The sequence below is a fragment of the Prionailurus bengalensis genome, chromosome E1 (genome assembly GCF_016509475.1).
Source record: "Prionailurus bengalensis isolate Pbe53 chromosome E1, Fcat_Pben_1.1_paternal_pri, whole genome shotgun sequence".
Taxonomy (NCBI): Eukaryota; Metazoa; Chordata; class Mammalia; order Carnivora; family Felidae; genus Prionailurus; species Prionailurus bengalensis.
The window spans coordinates 13,436,680-13,450,764 of NC_057347.1; the positions used below are offsets into that span (position 1 = coordinate 13,436,680).

Below are 14,085 nucleotides of genomic sequence, written 5' to 3' on the forward strand. Positions count from 1 at the left end.
CAGGAGGTAGAGGCAGAGACCGAGGCAGACTAGAACCCAGATTTTGGGCTCCCCATCAGGGGTTTACTTCTCTTTTGGAAGAAGGATTTGATTTCAGGTCAGATCAGAATGTTCCTCTGATGGGCAGAAGATAGGAGGGTGAGGCCCAATGTGCTAGCCAGCCCCGTCTCCCACCGCATTTCTGTCCCCACCCAAGTACTGGATTTGTTCTGAGACTTCCAGGTTTGTGTGTGCCTGGAGAGGAGAGGAATTCTCCAGGCAAGACCCAAGTCTCCCTCCTGTCTGCCCCATCCTGGGAAGTGCCTATGTTGGGCAGTTTCCACCTGCAGCTAATCCCTAGAGCTGCTTTGGCTGGAAGATCCAGAGGGCTGAGGGGAGAGCAGTGTGGATAGTGGTATAAACTTTGAGGTTGGAATCAGGAGTCAGGTTCTCTGACCAACTTGGCTTCTAGCCTGGTGGGGCGACTATGGATGAGCTGCTGCTCCAGCCTGAGCCTCAGTTCCCTCATCTGTAGAATGGGGCCATGATCCCTTCCCTGATGCCCTTCCTTCTGAACTTGATATGGCTGGAATCATACCTTGGGAGCTCTTCTGTGGTCTTGTGAGAAATGGAGGGAGTGTGTTGATCCTTCTGGGCCTGAAAGAGGCAGGCAGCAAAGGCACTGAGGAGAGAGGCCAGGTGGCAAAAGGCCATCGTTCCCAGGTGAGGTCACCGAGCCAGCAGGTGTGCTGCAGCAGCCACGGCGTGGGGAGTATTGCTACAACTGACCGCCAGCCTGATCCTCACTACTCTGGATGTCATGAGAAGGCTTGTCCCTGAGTGTGTGACTGTGGGTTCCGAGAGTGGGCGTGTCTGTGTTTGTGGGCGTGTCTAAATGTGAGGCCGGGCTATGTCTGGTTAGGGAGTCCTATCTTGGGTCTGTGTCTTGCCTCTCATGGGGCAGTAAGTCTGTCCCTTTCCTTGGGGCTTATCCAGGTCACAGACCCTGCACCCAAGTCTCTCTTCCAGCCCTGGGAGAAAGCATGCCCTTCACTTGCCCCTCTACTGCGCCTTGCCTCCACTGTCCAAAGTGCTTTCCTGAGTTTTCCTTCTCCACAAGGGGTTCTTAGCCCTATACCTGGAACTTTTATATCCACTCACTGCTCTAGATCTATTTTCTGTGCCAACAAAACAATATGAGAGGTGGTCAAAGGGGGTTGAATGTGGGGGTGGGGACTGTGCCCTGGCAGCCAGGAAAGGCCCTTGTAGATGTCAGCATCTAGGGACCTCTCCCTGGTAGGGCTCTTCAGATCTGAGGCCAGAGGGGCAGTTGGGGGGCATGATGGGAAATTGTGGTTCTTGTTGCCATGTTCACCAACGCTGGTGGGTCCTTTGCACCTGCAGACAGGCAAGTCCCCTAAGATGTTAGGCCACCCCGGTAGAGACCCCTGTGTTCATCTACTCAGTATTTTTAGTGACAAGAGTCACCCAAACCCAGCTTTGAATCTTGGCTCTGCCGCCTGCCTGCTGTGTGAGCTTGGGCAAGTCGCTTGACCTCAGAGCCTCCTCAGGCCCCCCTGTGGAATGTGGATGATTGGGATGGTACCCATCCTCAAGGGCTGCTGTGAGGGAAGAGTGAGGCCACGAGGGACGGGGTCCAGCACAGAGCTGGCCGAGAGCGAGTGCTCTGTATGGCTGGGCACTCTTGGAAGCAGGGTTGCAGGACACACAGGTGGACAATCTCTGCCCCAGCTCTGATGGCCTTGCTTGGGTGTCCCCACAGTGCACACTTCTTCCTGGAGATAGAAGGGTTTGATCCCAACCCCACAGTCTCCAAGACCTCTCCCCCCGTCTTCTCCAAGCCTATGGACTCCAACATCCGGCAGTGGTGAGTCCCGGCCCCCCTGCCCGGCCATCCCCAACCCCTGCCAACCCAGCCCTCAGTTCCAGGGGGCGGGGGCAGTGACTCATTCTGGGCCACGTGGCCAGGCCCGGTTGCGGCATGCTACCATTGTCCAGTTTTAAACTCCTGTGTCCCTCTTCCTTTCCCCCACCCTCCAGCCTCTCTGGCAACTGTGATGACATGGACTCTCCACAGTCCCCTCAGGACGACGTGACAGAGACGCCGTCCAATCCCAACAGTCCCAGGTGAGCCTGGCCCTTCCTCTCATCCCACGGTGTCCACCAGGTGGGTGTCAGGGGCACGGGCACCAGGATCCAGGAGAGAGAAACAAGCCTCCCTTCCCGGGGGGCTGGGACGAATGTCTGGGCCTGTAGCTGCGGCATGTAGGCATTTTTGTGGGGGGAGGGGAGTACTACATTTTATAAACTATAAAAAGTATTACCCATTCATTGTGAAGCATTCAAGCCACAGTATGAAGCAGAATGAGAACTTTAACACAATCCCGTCTACGTAACTTAAAAATATATGCATATAAACCATGAAACATCATATGCATTTCCGCAAGAACACACACAAACAAAAGAATGTGCGTTACCATGGTTGCCTATTCGGAGTGTGGGGGCCCAGAGAGAGATTTAAACAATTCAGACACCACAAAAGATGAAAGTGAGATTTTCCTTCCTCTACTCTCATACTTTTTTAGGTAATCACCATTAATAGTTCTTCCTAATCACCTTTACTATGTGTATCTAAATATATATGTGTGTGTGTGTATATATATATATATATATTTAAAAGCATACTTATTTTGAGAGAGAGAGAGACATAGAGAGTGTGCGGGGGAGGGGCAGAGAGAGAGGGAGACACAGAATCTGAAGCAGGTACCACACCGTCAGTGCAGAGCTGGATGCAGGGCTCCATCCCATGAACCGTGAGATCACGACTGAGCCAAAATCAAGTGTCAGATATTTAACCGACTGAGCCACCAGGGAGCCCCCAAGCATATATTCTGAAAAAATGTGATTGCATTTGGATTAGGAGGGAAGCCTGCGTAGGGCAACACGGATCCCAGGGGCCCGGAGCACTAATGGAGGGGGTTCTGGGCTTTGCAGCACCCTGCAGGCATCGTGGCTCTGGTCGGGGAAGGGGAGTGAGTGGGGGTGGGGGTGCATGTGTGGTGAGTTGGAAACACTTTCTGGCCTCAGTGCAAACCTGGCCAAGGAAGAGCAGAGGCGAAAAAAGAGGCGGCTGAAGAAGCGCATCTTTGCAGCCGTGTCAGAGGGCAGCGTGGAGGAGCTGCTGGAGCTGCTGGTGGAGTTGCAGGAGCTTTGCAAGCGACGTCGTGGCCTGGAAGTGGCTGGTCAGTGCCTGACTCCGGCAGAGACGGTACAGGGCTGGGGGCCCTGCGTGCCTCCTGCTGTCAACCTTCCCCCATGACAGCCCGTGAGGAGGGCGTGTGAGGAGCCCAGAATGCTGGGCTGGGGACTTTGAACCTGACTCTGAGGGCAATGGGGAGCCATGAAAGGACTTAAACAGGTAAAGGTCGTGGTCTGGCTCCTGCATGGCGGATGGGAAGGAAGCTATTCAGGCGAGGTGGGGACCGCAGCATCTGAGTGGGGGAAGGTGACCAGCTCTTCAGCAGTAGAATTGGCTGGACTCAAGGACAAGGAGGGCGAGAGAAAGGGAGGAGTCTAGGGTGGTGCCATTGGTGACTTGGTGGATGGTGGGGCCCAAGCTGTTAGCTTGGGGAGTAGCTTGTTAGGGGGAGGTGATGAGCTTTATTTGTAGGCTACCAGGAGGAGGCAGGCTGGAGATTTCAGGGTGTCAGCACTGAAGTGGACAGTGGAAAGCCACGCAGTGGGTGAGGTTGTCCCCTATAAGGGAGAGGATACAGAAAGCAAAGAGCAAAAGGCCTCAGATAAGCCTCTCCGGGGCCTTGGGGGAGGAGTAGCTGGAGAGGGAGGAGGGGAGTGTGCAGCAGGGGAGGGCCTGGAGCAGGGTCTAGAGGTTTGAGCCTGCAGCCCCCACACCCTGCCCCCCCCCCCAACCCCGCCAGGAGCAGACAGGCCCCTCCTGCAGCTCATTCTGTTTCCCTCCCTGCAGACTTCCTTATGCACAAGCTGACGGCTTCTGACACGGGGAAGACCTGCCTGATGAAGGCCTTGTTAAACATCAACCCCAACACCAAGGAGATCGTGCGGATCCTGCTGGCTTTTGCTGAAGAGAACGACATCCTGGACAGGTTCATCAATGCTGCATACACAGAGGAGGCCTACGAAGGTATGCTGCCGTGCAGACAGGGATTGCAGAGGGTCCGGTGGGAGCCAGGCTACGCAGGGACACTGCTGTCACCGCAGAAAGCACTTAGCATTAGCACCACATAGCAAGCACGCCTCTCTTCCTTTGTTCTGCAGATAGCTTTGAGCACTGACCACATGCCAGGCATTGTCTTTGGCACCAGGGTCCAGTGGTGAATAAGACAGATGTAGGCCAATGCTCCAAATAAGGTAATTTTAGATGGAAAATGCTATGAAAATAAAATAGAAGAAGGTAATTGGATCAAAAGTGACTGGGGACAGGCAACTTCAGAGTGGATAAGCAGGGAGGTAACCTTTGACCTGCGGCCTACGTGGTGACAAAAGATTTGGAGCAGGGCAAGGGCAAAAGCCTGAGATGGGAATGAGTTTGACACACTGGAGCAATGGAAAGAAGGCCAGAGAATCTGTCAGACAGCTGGGTGAGGCCAACACATGGCAACTGTCGTCATCGCTACCATGAACCACCCCATTTGGGTCTCAGTGTTGTGGTTTCTCTCTTAAATGGGCTGGAGAGGGGCAGGGAGATCAAATCTGAGATGGTGTTTCGCTGCCCAGCAAATCTGTTCTGAATAATCTGTAAGATGTGTCCTCCCTGGAGTTTTTGGACTCAGTACACATCCCATTAGGGTCTAATGAGGTACAGAAATGATGGGCTCAGGAATGCCATCCTGCTGATATGCCATGGGGCGCTAAACATTGCTCTTTGCAGGTGATGGTCTAGCTTGGGCCCTCAACTTTTCTCATGGGAGAAAGTCATTTTAATTTTTATTCATTTATTTATTTAAACTACAGACTCTCTAAAGGGTTTTCGTTACATGCAGAAAAAAGTCAAAGATTGTGAAAACACACTGTTGATCAGAAGAGAGGAAACCCAGGGAAGACTGCTGCCACTGAGTGCTGAGCTGCACACTGAGCTCCCTGCTGGCCAAAGCAAAGAGAGAAACTGGATGAGCTATAAAATGTTCTCAGCCTGCCACCAGGGAGTTGATAGTAGTCTTGTAGCCAGGGAGGTTTAGGCCAGTGCCTCAGGCTTATCTGTACTGATTCTTCTCCCTTTCAGTCCCCTTCTGTCCCCCTTTCTTCCTGTCAGCATTACAGGGACTTACATACTCCCTTTTCTAGTAGCATGTTCCCCTTGAGGGTGGGAATGGAGTCTATCTTGCCCATAGTGGATTCCCTGGGATGCTTGGCGTCTCACATAAGATGTCCTTAATAAATGCTTTTCGAATGGGTGAATAAATGAAGATTAGTGTATTAAGGCTTTGCTGTTCCAGCTGCAACCCCTGACTTCTGCCCTTTCTCAGCCTCCCCTCACCCCTTCCTTCTTTGCTGGTGGGCTTGTTGGGGGCTGTGAGCACTCACTCTCTCTCCGCATGGTGGGAAGAGCCGTTTATTTCTGTCTTCCCAGAAACCAACCCCACCCCATTTTTTCCCTCTGATGGTATCTTCTGCCACCTTTCCTTCAGTCCTGGGTGCTGCCTGCCGCCTGGGGCTAAGGGGCTCCAGCACCACCAGTGTCCTCTTTTTCCTCACTCTGGCCATGTTACTTTGCTTTTCTTTCTGAGTCTCAGTTCCCCCGGCAGGCAGAGGCTAATGTTTCCTCCATTTGCTGCCAAGAGGATCCAAAGACCACTTTTAAAATATTGTAATTTTTAGCATTTTATTAGAGGTCTTCAGAAGCGTGCCTTTTCCAAGGCAATTTATGTAGTTAAAACATTTATTATTAAAAGTTTTAGGGGCGCCTGGGTGGCACAGTTGGTTAAGCGTCCGACTTCAGCCAGGTCACGATCTCATGGTCTGTGAGTTCGAGCCCCGCGTCAGGCTCTGGGCTGATGGCTCAGAGCCTGGAGCCTGTTTCCGATTCTGTGTCTCCCTCTCTCTCTGCCCCTCCCCCATTCATGCTCTGTCTCTCTCTGTCCCAAAAATAAATAAACGTTGAAAAAAAAAAGTTTTAAACATATATTTGAGATATTAGCTTACTGAACCATTATATATCCATTGTTGAGATTCAACATAACTATTTTTAATTACATAAATAACACATGAAGAGAATTTCATTGTCAAACATTTAAATATTTAAATTAAGTTAAAAAAAATCCTTTGCCTATTTCCTACGGTCCAATCCAGAACTGATTATTATGGTGTGTAGACTTGGAAGACTTTCCCAGGCTTTCTACACATGTGTCTATGAGCACATAGAAGTAGATGGTTTTATTTATTCACTTACCTCCTTAACATAGAATAGTATGGTGCTGTTTGCACTGTTCTACGACTTGCTTTTTTTTTTTTTAACTATATGCTTCAGACACCTTCCCATCTCAGAATATGAGTCTGTATGAAAGTCTGTCTACTTAAAAAAAATTTTTTTTTAATATCTACTTTTGAGAGAGAGAAAGAGGCGAGTGGGGCAGAGAGAAATGGAGACACAGAATCCGAAGCATCTGCCTCCTTTTACCTGCTTAGTCTGAGGATGGCTATCCTGTGGCTAATTTCACTATTCCCCTGTTGATGGCTATCTGAATATTTTCTAATTTTTCATGATGACAATAGCACAGTGCACATTCTTTTTTTTTTTTAATTCAAGTTAGTTAACATATAGTGTAATAATGATTTCAGGAGAGAATTCAGTGAGTAATCACTTACATATAACACCCAGTGCTCAGCCCAACAAGTGCCCTCCTTAATGCCCATCACCCATTCAACCCATCCCCCACCCCCACCCAACACCCGTCCAGCAACCCTTAGTTTGTTTTGTGTTTTTATGGTTTGCCTCCTTCTCTGTTTTTATCTTATTTTTCCTTCCCTTCCCCTATGTTCATCTGCTGTGTTTCTTAAATTCCACATATGAGTGAAATCAAATGACATTTATCTTTCTCTGACTGACTAATTTTGCTTGGCATAATACACTCTAGTTCCATCCACATTGTTGCGAATGGCAAGGTTTCATTCTTTTGATAGCCTAGTAATATTCTATTGTGTATATGTACCCGATCTTCTTGATCCATTCATCAGTCAATAGACATTTGGGCTCTTTCCATAATTTGGCTATTGTTGATAGCACTGCTATAAATATTGGAATATATGTGCCCCTTCGAATCAGCATTTTTGTATCCTTTGGATAAATACCTAGTAATGCAATTGCTGGGTCATAGGGTTAGCTCTATTTATAATTTTTTGAGGAACCTCCATACTGTTTTCCAGAGTGGCTGCCCCAGTTTGCATTCCCACCAGCAGTGCAAAAGTGTTCCCCTTTTTCCGCATCCTCGCCAATATCTCACAACGCACTTTCTTGTCTATGACCCTGTGCTCAGTGTGCACATTTCTAGGAAAATACTTTGATTTGGATTTTCTGGGTTCAAGGAAATGTATAATGATAATTGCCAAATTTGCCTCCAGAAAGTACTGCTTTATTCTCCCCCAAATACTCATTCCCTCACCCTTCACTAATATTGGAAATTATCCTTTTGTTTGGTTTTGGTTTTGGTTTTTGCCAATCTGGCTGGTGAAAAGTGGAAAAGTGTTAACTTGTTAGATTCTAACTTTCATTTTCTTGATTATCAATGATTCCAAACAGGTTTCACTTTCTTCATTGGCCTTGTGAATTTTCTTCTCTGTGAGGTGCTTGTTAATAATTTTTTTCTCAGTTTTCTATCAAGTTGTTTGTCTATTGGCTAATATATCAGGAACTTTTAAAAACATACTGTCTCTATATCTCAGATATTTTCCCCAGGCTATCAGTTGCCCTTTAACCTTCTTTAAGATGTCTTTTGAAATACCGAAAGCTTTAGTTTTTATCTTATCAAACATGTTTGTTTTTCTTTTGTGGTTGTTTCTGCATTTTATAACTTGCTTAAGAAGGTCTTCCCTGCCAAAAGGTTAGTTATAAATGAACTTTCCATTTTTTTTAAACGCCAAGTTCTTTAATCCACCAGGACTTTATTTTGTGTATGGCACAGCACGGTGGCGTCTCTCTGGAAAATGCTGTTTCTGGTGGGGCATTCCGAGACCCTTCCCCACCCCCAGCCTTCCAGTCCCTTCCATCTGGAGGCTCCACAGCCTCCACCAACAGGGTTAAGGTCCCTCCAGCCCCTTCCTGCTACTGCTCCCCTGTTCTGTTCCTCAGTCCCTGGGGCACCATTCTCCCAGCTCCTAGGCTAGTCACCCCTTCTCTCCCAATCACTCCCTCAGGCCATGCTGAGGACTCTTTCTCCTAAGGGTCTTTGGGCTGCAGCATTTCTTTCTCCTCTGGAGCGACAGTTCCTCACAAATCTGGGCTGATTCTAATGCATCCTCCAATTCTGCACCCAGAGTGATGGGAAAATACACAGGTAGAAAACCCCAAACTCTGGTCATGTCACTTGCCTACTCCAATGCCTTATGACTTCCCACAGTGCTCAGGATAAAGTTCCAACCTCTTAACCTGGCCTACGAAGTCTTGAGCCAGCCCACCCAGCCTTGATAAACTTAAGCGGTCTCAGCATAGAGGTCACTTCTGGGAACTGTGGCCCCGTCCCCCTCCGGCTATGTTAAGAGTTCCTGCTCTAGGTACCACAGCCCTTGCCCCTCCCAGTATCATAGCACTTAATTCCCAGTGAGACCGTGAGCTTCTTGAGGAAAAGAATCAAAACCACACCCCATGTACTTCCCTGTCCCCAGCGCCTGGCACGGGAGCACAGAGCAGTCACTCCATCAATATTCCTTGCGTCCATGCGAATGAATGGAGCAAAGAATGAAGCTGGGATTCTTTTTTTTAAAAAAAAAATTTTTTTTTTCAACGTTTATTTATTTTTGGGACAGAGAGAGACAGAGCATGAACGGGGGAGGGGCAGAGAGAGAGGGAGACACAGAATCAGAAACAGGCTCCAGGCTCTGAGCCATCAGCCCAGAGCCTGACGCGGGCCTCGAACTCACAGACGGCGAAATCGTGACCTGGCTGAAGTCGGACGTTTAACCGACTGCGCCACCCAGGCGCCCCTGGAGTTGGGATTCTTGACAGCTGGACGACACAGACCAGACAGGCAGCTGTGGCTCTGTGGAGGGTATGGAGGCCCCAGAGGAGGCATCACCCAGGGCCCAGCCGCTGAGCGACCCTCCCCCATCCCCACCCTGTCCGCAGGGCAGACGGCACTGAACATCGCCATTGAGCGGCGGCAGGGAGACGTCACTGCGGTGCTCATCGCTGCTGGCGCCGACGTCAACGCCCACGCCAGGGGGGTCTTCTTCAACCCCAAGTACCAGCATGAGGGCTTCTACTTTGGTGAGTACCGCCCCCGCCCGGCACGGGCTGCCCCAACCGGCCCTGGGGGACAGGGCCTGGAGCCCCCACTGCTGATCCCTGCCTCCTCAACATGTCCAAGGCCCAGCAGTACAGAGCCGGGACCGGGGAGGCCGCAAGGGGCAAACCCTTCTGAACCGGACATCCAGGGTGGGCCAGAGAGGGAGGGGCTGGAGAGGTGGGGAGAGAATGGGAGAGCTGCATTCTGGGGGCGTCAGCTGTGATCTTAGAGGGCACTTGGGCATCCAGTTGAGCAGCCCTGTGTAGGGAACCGAGGCTTGGGGGACAAAGCCCTATTTTATAGGCGCAAAGACAGGTCCCCAGAAGGGGAATGATTTGCCAGTGTAGTAAGGAGCTGATGCAGGCACTGGGCCCAGTGCCTTCCAGGAATGCACCTAGGAAGTCAAAAGTAAGAGGGGAAAATTTCCTGACTCACAAGTTAGAGAATCCAAAAGCAATTGGGGTCAAGACACTCTGGGTGAAGAAAAGATCATTACATACACTTTAGATACAGTGAAACTCACAGTTTTAACGGACCATTCTGTTCAGCTCCACAAATGCATACAGTTGTGTAACCACCACCACAATTAGGACAAGACATAAATAGTTCCATCACACCAGAAAATTTCCCACACAACTTTGTCAACCTGTCTTCCCACTCCAGCCCTTGACTGACAACCTCTGGCCTATTTTCTCTTCTGAGTGGTTTTTCAATCAGGACAGCCTGGGTCTGAGCAGCCAGGAGGACAGGGTCTTGTCCAGTCCATTGCCCAGTGTCAGACCCCATTGGAGACAGTGTTGGGAAATGTCTGTAAGGAGGGATGAAGAGAGGCAACAGGAGGGAGATTGGAAAGAAAACAGCAGGAGACCTGTTGTCCGGTCCTGGTTCTATCCCAGGCTTGCTGTGTGACCATGTGTGAGTCACCTGCCTTCTCTTTTTTTAACAAGCATTTATTGATCACTTACTATATATACCAGGCAGTGTTCTAGGTGTCGGAAATGTATCAGTGAACAAAACAAGGATCCCTACCCTCATGGAACTTACATTCTACACTGGAGGAAAACCATCAACAATAAACATAATAAATAAGAACCCCATAAAATATGTTAGAAAATGCTAAGTGCTATTGAAAAAATAAAAAGTAAGGCAGGGGAAGGGGAACTGGGAGTTCCAGAGCAGGAAGGAGGTGGATTCCAATTTTAAATAGTGTGGTTAGGGTAATTAATCGAAAAGATGACGTTTGCACAAAAGATTTGGAGGAGGTGAGGGAATGAACAATGTAGATACTGAGAAACAGCACTACCAGAAGAGGGAATGGCCTGTGCAGAGGCCCTGAGGTAGGAAAATGCCTGGTATGTTCTAGGAAAAGGAAGAAGGTCGTTGTGCCTGGAGGGAAATTATGAGGGTAAGAGAGAAGATGATGTCAGAACATGTAGGGCCTTGTGGGCTATTGTTCTAACCTGAGCTTTTATTTTGGGTGAGGTGAGTCTCATGTGTTAGTAGGGTCAATCTGGCTGCTGTACTGAAGGCTGAAGGTAGTGTTGGAGGGCCAGAGTGGTAGAAGAGAGACCAGTTAGGTTATAGAAGTGATGTAGCTTTAGCCTCCCCCATACAGGGCGGGTGTGGGGAGAGGTCACAGGGAATCTGAGGGATCAGTCCTGCTAAGGATATGGGCTTCAGTCCTAGGGTTGGGGAACACTCTTCTGGTCTAAGAGGGAACTGAGCTCTGGCGCTCCCCCTACCACCCTCCAGGCGAGACACCGCTGGCCCTGGCAGCATGTACCAACCAGCCCGAGATTGTGCAGTTGCTGATGGAGAACGAGCAGACAGACATCACCTCGCAGGACTCACGGGGAAATAACATCCTACACGCGCTGGTGACAGTGGCTGAGGACTTCAAGACGCAGAATGACTTTGTGAAGCGCATGTATGACATGATCCTGCTGAGGAGTGGCACCTGGGAGCTGGAGACCATGTGCAACAATGATGGCCTCACGCCGCTGCAGCTGGCTGCCAAGATGGGCAAGGCCGAGGTGGGGCCTGCTGAGGGGGCAGGAAGGAGAGCGGGGAGGCTCACTGCCACTCTGCCAGCTCATGGGGCCTTTCTGGGGACTCCACAGATTACACCTTGGCCTGGGGAAGATCTTGGCCTTAGGTCTTGAAGTGCATTTTGGCCTGAGTTGGTTTTGTTCTGAGTGAGTGACCACACAGGACCACTGAGGTGCAGCGTGTGGGGCCCCCGGTCTGGACTTCAGTCCCTAACACTCTGTTTCTATCCCCTACTCTGGAACCCTTTGTCTGGGGTCAGAGTGAGGGAGCTTTAAGACCACAGTGACACAATACCTCATGTGCTTTGTGGCTGAGGATTCCCAGGTGGCAAGGCACCCAAGTGGAGGCTGGGCCTGACCCTCTGGGCCTTCAGCCTCTCATGAGGACAGGAGTCCCGGAATGGCTGCTCTGGATCTGGAGAGACCTCAGTCTCTCATGTTGAACCTCTGAGCCGAGTCCCCAGCAGAGAGTGTGACTGCTTGCGGCCCTTTGTGCCCTGGTGGTGTGGCTGAGGAACTCAAGGCTTAGCCTTGGTGAAGACTTGGGCTGGGGTGGGCTCCCATCTCTGTGGCTGGCTGGAGTCACAACCTGGTCTGAGATCAAGGTCAGGATTCTGGTGGGGGGCAAGGCTCAGAGAAGCTTGCTCCTCAGCTTCCATGGTGTCTGATCCTTGGGAGGGGACTGAGGCTCCCGGGAGGCTGTGGGAGGACTGGGTGGGTGCAGGGGCTGTTGAACAATCACAGCTGTGCCAGCCTCGGGGCAGCTGACAAGGGAGGTGGGTGCCCCGAGGGCCTAGACCCAGTGGTCAGGCCTGGAGCTCACAAGGGACCTTTTCATTCTCTTGTGGGGGAAGGAGGTGTTGGAGATTGGCTTCGACAGAAGAGGAATTGTGTGTGTCCCCATCCTCCCCACTGTCTCCTACCCATAGCTGGGACACAGTTTGTGGGAGGCTTTGAGGAGAGTCAGATTAGGGCTGCAAGTGGAGATTCCTCTGAGGCCCCCTCCCTGCCAGCCTCTGAGGCAAGTGCTGTGTCCGCATGGAGCATGGCCCCATGTCCCCTTGATTCTCTAGAGGACAATGTGCTCCCCTGTGGCCAGTCCTGGGGATGGGGCCCCCTCATTCCTGGTCCCTTCTCTTCTTCATTCAGTGTTCTTTGGAAAACTCTTCTGGACGATGCCCAAGGTGGCCGCCATGCTAGGAGTGGAGGGTGCAGAGACGCTTAAGACACACCCTGTTCCTTGAGGCTTTTCGAGGCTCGGGGTTCAGGATGGGGAGACCTGCCTGTCCCTGGGAGCTCTCTGTCTGGGCTGTGGGGACAAGGCTCCCATATGAGATGACATGGGAATATGTGAGATCACGGCTCTGATGCTGTTCTCCCCAGCAGGACCCTCTTCCTGGGCCTTGGGTTGGTGCCCCAGGAAGCCCTGGCCCCTGTCTTGGGAAGCAGTAAGCTGGAGAGCAGTGGCTCTCCACTTTGCCTGCGCTTTGGAACTGCCCATGGAGCTTTACAAAACACAGATCTCTGCATCCCCCCTCCAGAGATTCGGACCGAATTAGCTGGTGGTAAGGGATTGTTGAGTGTTCCTCATGACTCTACCATGCAGTGGGGTTTGAGGATCACTACCTGGAGAGTGGATTTCCGAGGCCTCTCTGCCAGGCTGGCACTCTTGTATCACCCCTTGTCTGGCCCACAGTCAGTAGGCGAATGAGCCTCAATGGGCATGGTCTTGACTGAGGGATAGGGAAGCCAGAAAAACTTCTAGTATCTTCTCACATCCAGGTCAAACAGAAATTAGTTCTCAGAATTGTCGATTCCCAGATTCTTCACTAAATGGAGTCCCCAACTGGTACAAGGATTTACGAGCTGATTGTGCAGCTTTCTGCATCATGCAAAGGGCCTCCACACCTTTCGTCCCTGGTATTCACAGTCCCTGGAAGCAGACTGAGCAGCAAGTTTCATACCCATTCCACAGATAAAGCTGAGCCCAGGGGTCTTGGTGGCAGGCGCACGGGCAGGATTCAACCCATCCAGGTGGGAGCATCTTCCCAGCCCTCCTCTACAGCTGTTTCTCTTCCTGTCCCCAGATCTTGAAGTACATCCTCAGCCGTGAGATCAAGGAGAAGCCACTCCGGAGCCTGTCCAGGAAGTTTACTGACTGGGCGTACGGGCCTGTGTCGTCCTCCCTCTATGACCTCACCAACGTGGACACTACAACAGACAACTCAGTGCTGGAAATCATCGTCTACAACACCAACATTGATGTGGGTTTCCTGGGAGGGCTGGGGAAGAGTAGGGGTGGGAGGCTGGCCTCTGGCCAGGGGCTCAGGGGGGACTGGTAAGACCCATGCCACTAGCTGGACATGTCTGTAGTCTTTTGCCTTAGTAGGCAGAGTTGACACAGAAAGGGGAGGGGTAGGGCAGGTGCTGTATTTGCCTGTTCCCAGCTGACCTTGGGTTGTAAACTTTTGTGGTGGGGGTCTCCTGGGCCCAGAATCCTGGCCTGGGCAGTGTGAGAGTGGGGGTGCGAGGGTGGGATGACTGGTGTTGATCTTATCTAT

At 50.9% G+C, this 14,085-nt stretch overlaps 1 protein-coding gene across 2 annotated transcripts in view; it reads left to right on the plus strand.

The window, feature by feature from the left end:
• The window catches only part of TRPV3 (transient receptor potential cation channel subfamily V member 3), a 36,804-nt gene that overhangs the window by 7,419 nt on the left and 15,300 nt on the right, over positions 1 to 14,085 (plus strand). For both annotated transcript variants that reach the window (XM_043583405.1, XM_043583407.1), the window contains exons 3-9: positions 1,763 to 1,867; positions 2,041 to 2,127; positions 3,088 to 3,242; positions 3,986 to 4,162; positions 9,317 to 9,457; positions 11,229 to 11,509; positions 13,612 to 13,788. In XM_043583405.1, the coding sequence (XP_043439340.1) occupies positions 1,763 to 1,867; positions 2,041 to 2,127; positions 3,088 to 3,242; positions 3,986 to 4,162; positions 9,317 to 9,457; positions 11,229 to 11,509; positions 13,612 to 13,788 (1,123 nt within the window). The remainder of the gene's footprint in view (positions 1 to 1,762; positions 1,868 to 2,040; positions 2,128 to 3,087; positions 3,243 to 3,985; positions 4,163 to 9,316; positions 9,458 to 11,228; positions 11,510 to 13,611; positions 13,789 to 14,085) is intronic.